General features: G+C 42.0%; 1 protein-coding gene across 38 annotated transcripts in view; it reads right to left on the bottom strand.

Moving 5' to 3' along the window:
- Window positions 1-248: 248 nt before the first annotated feature.
- RIMS2 (regulating synaptic membrane exocytosis 2) overlaps window positions 249-13,142 on the bottom strand; it is a 366,091-nt gene continuing 353,197 nt past the window's right edge. For 35 of the 38 annotated variants that reach the window (XM_080646601.1, XM_080646603.1, XM_080646604.1 and 32 more), the window contains 5 exons: window positions 9,600-9,741; window positions 5,726-5,838; window positions 5,295-5,396; window positions 3,553-3,692; window positions 252-3,130 (listed from right to left, as the gene is read on the bottom strand). In XM_080646601.1, coding sequence (XP_080502727.1) covers window positions 2,912-3,130; window positions 3,553-3,692; window positions 5,295-5,396; window positions 5,726-5,838; window positions 9,600-9,741 — 716 coding nt within the window. In that variant the 3' untranslated portion in view covers window positions 252-2,911. Of the gene's footprint in view, window positions 3,131-3,552; window positions 3,693-5,294; window positions 5,397-5,725; window positions 5,839-9,599; window positions 9,742-13,142 lie in introns of all 38 variants that reach the window. The other 3 variants (XM_080646620.1, XM_080646621.1, XM_080646622.1) reach the window with 1 other exon arrangement.

Here is a 13,142-nt window from a genome sequence, read left to right as displayed (position 1 = left end):
CCACCGTTTTTAAAATTAGCAGCTTTTAATGATGTGAGCAGAAATCCTTGGGCATCTAAAGAACTGCTCTACCAGGGCCGTCTGCCTAGACCAGCAGTCTGCCTGGTAGGCAGAGGTAGGAAAGATCCCTTGGCTGTCTCTAAACCACAGGGGTCCAAGGAATGAGCTGCAGCCGGCTTGGGGTGGGGGTGGTAGTGGGGAGTGGGGTGCCAGGAGAAGAGAAACCAGAGAAAAGTCATGCATACAAAGTCTGTAAAGAAAATGTTTTATTTAAAGTGTTAAATACCATCACCAGAATGAGTTTGATTTACATTAGTTGGTGTTCTTTACAGGACTAATCTGCCCTTTTTTTATTTTCCAACTGGAATTCCCTTTAGTTTTAAAACATACTATGTACAGGGCAGCAATGGTCACTGGAATAGTGCTATTTACATGACTAAACCACAAGTCGAGGTGCAGACATGTGAAAATTAAAAAAAAAAAATACACCAACTTTTAAATAAATACTGCACAATGACGAGTATGTACAAATATTCCATACAGTCCTGTCCTTCTTATTAAAATTAGAAAGAATTTATATAGGAATATACACAAAAGATTATGTGACCGCATCTTGGTATCAGGGAAATGGTAAACGTTTATTCTAAGGGAGAGGATAGACACTGTAGGCCTATGAAACCAATTGTTGCTGGTACACACGTGTCTAGATTACGTCAGTAAAGCTTTCCTCATTCTCTGAACGACTTTACCCGGGGCCATCACAGATCTCAGAATGCCAAGACACAGCCTCGGTGTATTTCAGATTGCACCACATAAAGAGAAGGCATTGTTAGTGATACTCATTTTAACTTTTGCACCATAGCAAGCATGATAGTTTTAAATGGTCACCACTGAATTTAAAAAGAAAAAAAATAAAATAAAAGCAATTTTGGTGCATGGTGTTAAAGAAATGATATGGATGTGGATTTCAATGGTCATTGCAAGAAATTAAATCAACCTATAAGAATGCGTTACAGAGTGTACATACAGAAACAGGAAGTCCGGGTGGTTTATTACATTAACCAGCGACGTTTCCGGTACACAGGGGGCCTTTAAGAGAAATCTGACCTTGTAGCACCACCCAATGGCAATAACAACTGTCTGTAAAGTCAAAGGCAGGGGTTTGACTTTTGGGATTTGTGTGTGGACTTTTGGTGATGGCATCAAAGAACTGTGAATAGGCAGATTGACTTTCTTTGAGTCATCTAAAAACTGGAGCTTTAAAGTTATTTGTTGCAAATTCATGTTTACTCTATTTAGAAATACAATTTGTGAAAAATTGAATTTTACTACAGAAAAAAAAAATGAATTAATAAACAGCCCTGTGTTCCAGGGCCCCAAAGTTTTAGCAGTGTTTCTATCCACGTAGTAAATGGAAACTGGCTAAAGAAATTGCTTTCATTAATTAAAAAGCGAAACCCAAGACCTTCTAGAAAGAATACTTTAACCCCTGTATGAATAATGCTGGTGCTAAAAACAAATTTATCGGACATTACAATGGCCACATGATTTCAGAATTTTCCTGTAAACTAAACTTGGAAGGCGAAAATAAAATTACCATGCACTCACTGGACAACGGATTGCAAAAGTTCAAATATCTTCTTTATCAAATACATGCTGACTTACTTTAGTGCACTCCCAAGCCATGTTGCAAAATCCTTTCCAACATGCTTGAAATACAGAAAGCTCTTAAATTTTTTTCCCCTTGAGAAATTCATAAATTCAGAAGCACTTATGGCTCTGAATCAAACCTGGGGTACAAGAGAGTATCAGGTCAAAAACTGGTAATTTTTTAGAATACTGTTCACTCTGGTAGGGAGAAAGAAAAGAAAAGATTAAAAGAGGGAGAAGGAGAAAAGTGAGGAGAAAGATGTGAACAATTTGCACATATTGAACTTCATTAGATTTGTATATTTAACATGGAAATAAACCGAATATTCATTTATTTGTCACAAAGAGAATTTAAGTAACTTCTAGAAAGTATTTTCTTTTGTAATGTCTGCCAAAACACAGACTATGATTAAATAATAAACATGGTGTGTCTTTGTATCACCCTGTTGCATTCTTGCCCCTTTTTAAAACCATGCACTAGTGAAATTTATTTTTAAAAAGAATATAAATTGTTGAAAATGGCTGAGTTTTATTTTTTTTGTTTTGTTTTTGTTTTTTGCAAGTTGCAGCCCCAAGAAAATAACTTAAGTATTCAGCTAATCTGTGTCCATGCAGAAAGGTTTCTTTAATTTCATTCAGTACAGTGTAGCCACAGAATTTTGTTTCCCACAGTCCAACACATCTTGGCGTGAGGGAGTGAGGGCTGCTGGGGCTCCGAGGTCTGCCCCCGTGCACGCTGGCCTGGCTGCTCCTGGCCGCTGCCCAGGGCGGGCTGACGCTCTGCCTCGGACCACTGCTCTGGTCTCCTGCTTTTCACCTGATGCTTCCTAGACTTCACTCCTTGACTTATCACATGGCTTAGTGGCTGAATCGCTCACTGCATTTCTGTGGCATAGCAGGGCTTTGGGGTCAGAGAAATGAAGAGAAAGGAACGGTAAAAATATAAAGGTGCCATTGAAAGGGCTTTTGTTGCATGAGACTGACTGATTCTTTGAGATTAATCCATGGCTTCAGATTGGACCAAAATTTTGAGTGTTACTGAACTCCAAACCTGACCGTTCTTCACAGCGCTGCTCTCTCGCCTGAGGGCCTTCTTTAGGGCACAATGTGTGCGACTTCCTCTGAGAACACAGGATCGCTTTGTATCCCTAGAAACAGGCTCAGAAGACACAACATTAAGCATGCAGTGTTACCAGGGTTAGCGACCTGTGATTTTTTTTTTTTTGTAACGCTGGTTGCTATGACAACAGTTTTACAGCTGCTATGAACGAGAGTAAGAAGGTCCCGTTGAACTTTCCAGAGATGACTGGGATGCTCTTCTTGTCAGAGGGGCCAAGGTTGGATCTACGAGGGAGGACGTGGGGAAAAGTTTGAACCATCCAATCACCATGTTGGACAGTTCCAGTTCATCTAAAAGTATCTGGGCCACTCCCATGAAAGATTTGTGATCCATGCGGCCGTAATCCCCCCAGACAATGATCTGTTGGCAAAAGAAAAAGGAGAATAATGTTGGTACAATCATGTACGCAAAAACTTGTAAACTAAAATACTTTCAGTTAATGTGTTGGCATCAAACATCACGTTAAATAGTTGTATTGACTACTGGGATTGCTGTCTTTCACTACTAGAATCCAAAGGTGTGTTGGGAAAACTGTATGAAGTGTGAAGACCATAAGTGGTCCAGGGAGGTTCATCACAGGTGATGGGGTTGGCTAGTCTGTACGTCACTTTAAAGGAAACAAGAGTGTCTACAGCTTTACAGCACGGGCCCCTGCTCTGAAGTTTCCCAAGAACTTCAGCTGTGAGGAACAGAAAAGGACGTGGTAAGTAAGGATGCTGGCGACAAGGTCTGACTCCATGAAAGCGCTTTCTTAGGTGAGGGATAAACAACTCAGCAGATACCTGTAAAACCTTTCCTTGGGGACTTTCTTCGAAAGATAACAGCTGCTGGTATAGGGGTTCCAGTGTTTTTCGTGCCACTTTTGTTTTCTTTTTGGCGACGCAGACTCCATTATCCAGTAGGTACACCTTTACATATGGTGCTTGGGAAAGAAAAGAGGAGAGTTAAGTGATGCGCTGTGGTTGCGAAATAGCCAACTCATGGGTGACATCTGCAACAGGTTAACCTTGTCAGAACGAGCTGGCAACCCCCAGTCACCAGCCTTTCCACATTAGGTCAAAATCATTAGGGAGACAAAAAGTAACTATCAGCTATGCAGGCAGTTTTAGGCAATGTCGACAGCCCCTGAAATGTCACTAATTTGCCATCAACAGGTTATACAGATTTGCATTAACTAAGGTCAAATGCTTCTAGTCCAGGGGTGGGCAAACTTTTTGACTCGAGGGCCACAATGGGTTCTTAAACTGGACCGGAGGGCCGGAACAAAAGCATGGATGGAGTGTTTGTGTGAACTAATATAAATTCAAAGTAAAGGAGCGGAGGGGAGAGAGCAAGAGAACTGGATAGAACAGCCGGATCCGGCCCACGGGCTGTAGTTTGCCCAAGGCTGGTCTAGTCCCTAACAGGATTCAAGGGAGATGTCTTAATCTTTCATTTGTCAACACTTCAATCTAATCAAACATGCTTTAATCTGTATTGTTTTATTCACCCATCCCCATAAATCACTTTTTATCACTCAAAGGGGTTTTTATTTGGGTAGTAAACTTGTTTAATAAACACAAAGGGTTTGTTTATTCATGGTGGTGTGGGCACACAACAAGGCTGAGGTTTTGTATCATATGTCCAATTAGCTGGGAAGAGGGAACGAATTCTGAATTCCATAGCTTGAGATGTATCTGACAGACTCTTCATGAAAGCATTTTCATGCATGTAGAAATGATCTTATTCTTTCCAAGGCAGTGGGTCGACTAGCTCCAAGACCTGTATAAATACACCTGCCTCAGTCACCACAAGGCTGTACAACAGGTCATATACATTATAACTTAGAATTTCTGCAGGGGTGGCAAAGTTAAGAGACTCAAAGTCACAGACAGCCAGTGGAGGGGCTGAAGTGAGAAACCCCGTTTCAGAATCCTCAGCAGCTGTTCTGTGCATCAGATCCGGACATACATCCCTGCACAGCACAGGAGTCTGAGGCACTGCAACCCAGCACACACACGCCTTCAGTACGAAACATGTGGCATTCTGAAAATTTATCACGATGCCTCGTTTCCTTCAGTCACTACAGGAAGTAAGTCTTATCATGAGAATGTCCTCCATAAACAGGCTTATGCTACTTGGAGGCCTGTATCTATGTTTATTCTAATTCTAGAACCTTAAGAATTCACGAGGAAAATTTTGAAGCTCCAGACAAATGGAAGAATGACACAAAACACCAGCTAGTGAGAAAAAGAATTACTAATGGACATGCTGTACAAAGTGAATGACCTGTGTGGTAGTTTCTATTTTGCAGCAGTTTCTACTACATACATACATGCTTATCTAACAGCGTCGATTACCCCTACCAGGCCACCCTCACGGGTGCTCACTCAGAACACACACACAAACTACTACAGATAACTGACGCATGTTAGAATCCTCGATGATCTAAAAACAAAGTTTTCAGCAGCTAATAAAAAACGAAGTCTCCAAATTGCAGAATGTGGATTGTGAGCAGTAATAGAAGCATCTCTTCTGCTTTTACCTGGCAGTGTCTTGGAACCTGGTTTGACAACAAGGCCACGGGCCCGGATGATTTCCACCTCCAACTGTCCCTTTTTGTCCATCATTCCCACCTGAATGTCACCTGGTAGAATGTGAGGGAGAAACAAACAGAACTTACTACACAAATGCAGTAAGAAAAATGCTATGCAAAGGCCTTGGCCTAACATCATTTTATCATTTCCCACTTACTTTCCTAAATTCATATAGATTTAACCTTTTATGAATAACATCTCACTTTAAAAAGCATATAAATGAAATGGGGAAAAAATGAGTTGAAGATTTTTTTAAATTGCTAAATTATAAAATACTTACTCCTGCTGATAATACTGTTAAGAATCCTAGAAAAGGAAAGAATGTGATTCTCCACAATCTAAAAGAACAACAACAGAATCATGCGACAGAAATACTTACCCATTGCAGGTGTAGCCAGAGTCTGGCGCCCCACTAACTGGGCAGGGCCAAGGCCATCCAGAAAATCGCTGAACTGGCTGTCAGAGGCCAAGCGGACACCAGGGAAGATCAGACTAAAAGCAGAATAACACATGGGATTAAACCCTCAACCTCTGTTTCCAATCAGACAGCCAGGTTTCCCGGTAGCCCTTTCTGCAGGAGCTGTGGGCACCATTTTGCCACTTGCATTGATTCGATCCCATGGTCCTCCCTCCTTATTCTCTAGCCCCCCATGGGTGTCACCAGGAGCACTGGTCACACTGCACTGCAGGCTTCCGCGTACGTGTCTTTCTCTTCCTTGTCTGGAGGACATGGACTATGGTTCCTATTAATAGTGCTCAGGACATATCGAACACTTACTCCGTGACTGGCATTATCATACTTGATCATCTTAGCTGCCCTAAGAGATAGATTCCATTATTTAACCCATTTTATAGATGAAGAAACTTTTTTCATATCACTCCCACCAGCACACATACCATTATCTCTTCTACCTCAAAAAAAAAAAAATTCCCTTCACTAACCCCATTTGCCTCTCCAGCTACCACCCCATTTCTCTCCTGAAACTCCTCGAAAGAGTTGTCTCTGTGTGCTGTCTTCAATGTCTTTCCTCTCACTCTCCCTTGAAACTCTACCACACTTTTCCTTGCTCTCTTCCTTGCTTTATCTTCTCCACTCCACTAAAATTTTTCTGATCAAGTTACCTAGTCGCCGCAGTGGTATATTGAACTGCTAATACTCTGTATTAATTAGTACTATTTAACTTAGCGTCATTTGACACAATGGATGCCTGTTTCTTCCTTGAAACCCGTTTTCCATTTTGTCTCCCAGATTCTCTAGTCGTGGTTTTACTTTTTGGCCACTTTACTGCAGTCTCCTTTGCTAGTTCTGCCTCAATATTGGGAGCTTGATCCTTTGACCTCTTATCATTTCCAAGTCCTCGGTCCCACAGTAATCTCGTCTAGTCTCGTGGTTTTAAACACCATCTATGCTGATACTGCCTAGAATGGCATCCCCAGCTTGGGACTCTCCCTTGGGCCGCAGACCTGTATTCTAACTGCTTAGTCAACATATCTGCTTGGATGTCTAATAGGCAATGAAATATAACTTGTCCCCAACCCCAAGCAAACAAAAAACAAACTCTGTTCACCTCAGAGGGTCCCCATCTTAACCCTCAACTTTACCCTTTCAATTAATCTTGGAGATGTCTTTCCTCTTTGTTACAGATTGAACCGTGTTTCCCCCTCCCTCTCCCTCTGGGCAATTCATGTATTGAAGCCTTAATCCCCAGTATGACTAATGCTAATTAAGGTTAAGTGAGGTCATATGGGTGGGGCCTTAATCTAATATGATTGGTGTCTTTATAAGGAGAGGAAGAGACAGCAGGGACATGCACCCAGAGAGACCAGGTGAGGACTCAGTGAGAAGGAGGCCAACGGCGAGGCAAGGAGAGGGGCCTCAGGAGAAATCAACCCTGCTGACACCCTTGATCTTGGATTTCCAGCCTCCAGAACGATGAGAAAATATATTTCTGTTGTTTAAGCCACCCAGTCTGTGGTATTGTGTTATGGCAACCCTAGCAAACTCATACACTCTCTTTTTCTCATGCCATATCACATGCATCAATATTACTGGCTCTACTATACATCAATATTACTGGCTCAAAATACATCTAGACTCTGACCCCAGTAATGCTACCACTCTAGCCCAAGCCCTCATCTTCTAGCTTCTGCATGACTGCAACAGCCTTCTGAGGGACCTCCCTGTTGCCACCTTTGCTTACCACCCCCACAGCAGGCAGAGTGATGTCAGATGTCAGAGTGATGTCTGCTCAAAACCCTCCAGGGACTTCTCACCCCTCAGAGTAAAAGCAAAGTCCTCACAATGATATGTACAGACTACACAAACTGTCCACCCCTGCTCACCGTATCTCACTTCCTAGTCTGTTACCACCTCTGCCCTTACTCCGGTGCTGCCCTCCACTGCTGACGCCTCCCAGGCTCCTGCCTCAGGGCCCCAGCCATCCCTTCAGCGTAGAATGTTCCTCCCTCAAATATCCATATATTCACTAACGTCCTTCAGGTCTTTACTTGGATGTGTCCTTTTCCCTGTCTACCCTACATAAAACCTTATACACACCCTGTATCATTGCTCCCCCTTTCTCTGTTTTTCTTTTCTTTTTTTTTTAATATATTTTATTGATTTTTTACAGAGAGGAAGGGAGAGGGATATAGAGTCAGAAACATCGATGAGAGAGAAAGATCGATCAGCTGCCTCCTGCACACCTCCTGCTGGAGATGTGCCCGCAACCAAGGTACATGCCCTTGACCGGAATCGAACCCGGGACCCTTGAGTCCGCAGGCCGACGCTCTATCCACTGAGCCAAACCAGTCAGGGCCCTTTCTCTGTTTTTCACCTTAAAACTTATACCACCTAATCTACTATATATTTTAACAATTTTTCTTTAATGGCTATCTTGTCTACTATACTATATATAGGTCTGGTGAAGGTAGAGTTTGTTTCTTTTCTTCTATTTTGTTCATTGATACATCTCCACACCTAGAACTGTGCCTGGGGTATTGTAAGCACTTAATGAATAATTGCTAAGCTCAATTAATTAAAATGAAGCATAGAAACTCACCCAAGTTTCTATAATGCCAAAAAACAGATGAGAACTTAAGCCTATATGATTCTAAAGTCCATCCACTGATTTTGGCTCCCTTGTATGGCTTATATCCCCAACTCATAGCTCCGTGCCCAGAACTCTAGAAGCTCTATGTTCTATTTGTTGAATGAATTTATGAGTATTCATCCATTTCTCCAATAAGACTATAAACATGTGAGGGGTGGCAGTGTAAACTTTTGATACCCCTAACGTATCTATCGGAGTGCTCAGTGCACATTTGTACTCGATTCTCCCTCTCTTTTAAGGCATCCTTGATTCACATCAAATCCATGTCTTCCCCCAAACTCAGTCCCCAAATATACAGTTAATCCAAACATTGTGATATTTCCATAAGTATCCCACATAACCTTATTTATAAATGCAGAGAAGCCATACACATCTCTTCTATTTATATAATCGTGCTAGACAAATGGTCCGTAGGGCATATCATGAAGACTCTGCCAGCAGCGCCTATGGCCTCACACTGGTGAAGTGGCCCATGTGTGTTGTCTAAACAGCTGATGCTTCCGTGGGGATGACAGCGTGAAGTCAGTAAACCCCACTTTCCTCTATCAATGTCACTTATGCACCCATCTGCTGATCTGCAGTTGCTAATTACTGTTAGATTGTTGGTGACAAGGCTACACAGTCTTCATAAATGCTTCCACAATATCTCAGGTGCAGCCGATTCAAGGGGAAGCTGTGTGGTAACTGTGTACAGGAAAGGCTCCCAATCTGTGGCATTCGGCTACTACGTTTGTCTGCGCTGTTTGCTACTGCATGGAACTAGGCATGCAGCCGTGTTCTGTCCTTTGCAGTAATGACTCCCGGAGAAAAGATTTTTAAGTTAGCATTGTTCACACAGGAGTGGCATGATGCTTACTGTTTTTGTGCATTTAGGTGTGTCGTTTCAAGCGAGGGCAGATTTTTAATTGCATGCATTGTGAATGTCCCCTTTTAGCATTTTGCCATTAAAGCCCAACATTTTATCCCCAGACCTAGGTCCCCGGTATAAAAAGCCAGGTATGCCTCATTTCTCAGTGGGAGGGGCCACATTCTCTCCACAGCAAACCAGTGAAAACCAAGATGGCCCTGCAGAGTGTGTGGGCAGTTTCTGTGAGAGCAGAGGGAGTGGGGCCTGGAGGTGTGCATCGCGCCGGCCTCACTCACTTTCCTTCGGAGCTGTAGCTGTTCATGCTGCCGTCGGCGGACTCCCGGCTCGCCTGGCGAGTCATCCAGTTCCTCATCTCCACGGCCAGGCCTGTTTCTGTGCTTCTCTGCACCGTGCTCCGCAGCTTCTTACCGCCTGCTTCTGCACAGACAGAAAGCAAAAGGGGTGACGGCTTGGTCATCGCCACCTGGTGAGAAAAAGGATCAGCCAACAACACTCCGAGGTCCTCAGAGGAAAAGAACTGCGCCAATACAAAGGGCTTATTCAGGAAAGAGAGAGAAAAGGTGTTTCCAACAATGCCTTGAGTGGGATGAACATTTTCTAAAAATCTTCAAGCACAAAATGCCATTGTTTCATTTCCATTTAAAACAGTGTTCAAACTGGGAGTGAAAGAAACAAAAAGTTTCAACCTAAGGGAAATGTAATAAGCTTTGTTTTTATTGTAATATTTAAATGCAAGATTAACTGATACGCGTCTTTTTCTTTTTCCTTTCTCTTTGGCATAGTAAAAGAACGAGGCCTTCATGTGATTTCCAAAGAGCAGGTGCTGAGTAATACTCAATGCTAGCCTGAACTTTCACATGGAATCCTGTGTTTTGCAGGATGATTGATGTTAGAAGGCAGGGAAAGCCAGCCAAGGGAGAGAGCCCTGCTTGCTAATAGTTCCTCATCTGTTGGTAACTTTCAGAGAGATTCCCAAAGGAATACAAAAACCCAGCAACATCCGGTAAAAAGAGCTTTTTAATATCTGGTCATGGGCAAGTCGTGTCCTCAAGGATCTTCAGCGGTTTGGATCAGTTTGGATATGAGGTTTACTTATAGAAGTCAATTAGAAGACCAAATAGGAAACAGAGTCGAGTACTACAGATGTGACAGAGGTGAGGAGTGCTATCTGAGAGGTCGGGGAGGAAGGAGTGTCCTCATAGAGGGAGTGGAATTTGAGCTGAGCTTGCACAATGGGCAGATTCAAGAAGAAGCAAGAAGACAGGAGGAGTAATGGTGGGGGTGGGTCACATGATAAAGGGCCTTGCATGTTGGCATGTGGCTCTGAGAGACTACCAGAGCTGGAACAACAGGGTGATAGTCCAAATGATCTGTAATACTTTACTTCTTGTCAGGTCTAAATATTATCGACAGTGACCATGCATATCATTAGCGTTTTGGGGATTCAATAAGCTCTTTTAGTGCCTGATATTAATAATTTCATTTTAGATCAACACATATTTGCTGATATTGCCAGTGACTTGATGATTCACCAAACCTCTCGTAATATTTGTTCACCATTTGAAACACTGCTTTAAATTTTATCTATTCTCCACTGTCACCTTTGATGTACATCAAAATGCTTTAAATATTATATATAAAATTAACAGTTATGACTCATTTCCAGCTCAGTTCCATAATCTAAGGTTGATATTTTAAATAATTGAAATAAACATGTTGTACTGATATGAACTTAAGATGATACGAAGTATCTGCCGTTGATGAGAGAAAGCTCTTCTTTACAGAGGAATGTTAGTGGAGAAATGTAAAAGGAGCCGGGCTGGTGTGGTTCAATGGCTGAGTATCGACCTATTATCCAGGAGGTCACGGTTCCATTCCCAGTCAGGGTACATGCCCAGTTCCAGGCTTAGTCCTCAGCAGGGGGCATGCAGGAGGCAGCCGATCAATGATTCTCTCTCACCATTTGTTTTACTATCTCTCTCTCTTCCTCTTCCTTCCTCTCTGAAATCAACTATATATGAAATGTAAAAGGAATACATTTTAAAATTACCAATCTGTAACCTCCAATGGAATGAATGATTCAAATAAGGCACATTGATGAATGCTAACATCACTAACTATTCATATGAGCCAAAAAAAAAAAAAAAAAAAAAAATCTTTCCACGGATTAGTTCTACTTGTTCAAGGAAAACACATGTTAACACTGGGAGACCTGGCTATCACCATCGTAATCAAGTGGTCAAACTTAGCAGCACTAATAGCAGGACAATCATATGTGCTTCCTGATACAACCTACACAATATCACCTATTGAGTTGTTCCGAACAAAAATATACAACCTGCTTCTCATCAGATCTTTGGAACCAACTTCTAGTTTTCAAAAATACAGAAGAGAGGGTAAAAAGATAAATGACAATTAAAAAAAAATCAGACAAACCCACAACATGGGATTTCATTCAAGAGAATTGGCCTAATCTCTCAAAATAGCTAATATCATGAAAATAAACTAACAAGGTTGAGTAAATTGTTCCAGATTTAAAAAAAATATATCATAGAGATGTAACTATTAAAAGCTGTGAGTGATGGCTTTAATATTTTTTTTTTTGGGGGGGGGTTAATACAAAACAAGAAACCATAAAAGCAAAACACTCTAAAAGCAATTTTAGGACATGTAGGGATAATTTGAGTAGTGATTGGCTGTTAAAGGAGATAAGGAAATTATTAATTTTCCTAGGTAGATAATGGCATGTCTCATAAAAAATGTCCTTATTTATTACAAGAAATATTTATACCTGAAATGTTATATTACCTGCAATTTATTTTAAAATGGTATAGCGAAAAATACATATAAGAAAGAGGTTAAAGTGTTTAAAATAGATCTTGGTATTCATCAATTTAATATGTATGACTTTATTTAGAGCAATTCCCAAATGGCCACATCAAAAAGCAGTAACATTTTGTCCAGGTGTAAACTGGAATCATGGAAGGTACCGGGCTGGCGTGAGGGAGCCAGGCCCAGGGCTGAGTCCTGGCCTCTGCATGTAGCTCTCCTGCTCAGTTCCTGGGAAGAATGCCCTGTTAACAATCACCATCTAGTGAGATCTACAACTTCCGTTAAGTTGGAAGATGTGGAACGAGGATATGTACAGGAAACACGACTTTCAAAGCAACGAGATTCCTAAAGCTCTCAGGACAAAGCCCTTGCAATGGCAAAGATGAACTGTGTTATGTGTCACGTCTGAGTCTTTCACAGCGTAAGCGAGGAGAAAATCTGCTGTTACAGGGTGACGAGAACCAGCCATCATTTGTCAAAGAACAACAATACAACGGGCATGCGGTCCTCTTGTTTACAGATTGCTGTTTACATGCATCCTTTTCAGAACAACTCTAGGGATCCCATCTTACAGATACAGCATCCGAGTCCCAGAGGGTTACACAGATCCCTGAAACCACAAAGAAAATGACAGGGACGGAGTGCGTGCACAGTTCCCAGACTTCAAATTCTCTGCTATTCACAGACTGACTGTCAGATCACCAATGGGCAGCCTGTGCAGCCTACAATGGAGACGGTACTAAGCTAACTCTGCGCTGCGTGTGAGGCCCTGTTACAGCAGCTGGTGGGGGGAGGAGAAGAGCACAGCGAAGAGGTCAGGTCCTGGTGTCAAACTGTCTCTCTGACCACGTACCAGCTGGGTGATGCTGACTAAGTTACCCTCCCATGACTCAGTTTTCTCAAACTGAAATGGCGTTGACAATAATGATGTCTACCTCACAGAGTTTTTGTGAGGATTAAAGAAAACAATATATTTAAAGTGCTTG

This window comes from Plecotus auritus (assembly GCF_963455305.1).
Source record: "Plecotus auritus genome assembly, chromosome: 11".
NCBI classification, from domain to species: Eukaryota; Metazoa; Chordata; class Mammalia; order Chiroptera; family Vespertilionidae; genus Plecotus; species Plecotus auritus.
Note: the sequence above shows the minus strand (reverse complement) of the source record. Positions and strands in the feature narration are given on the sequence as shown.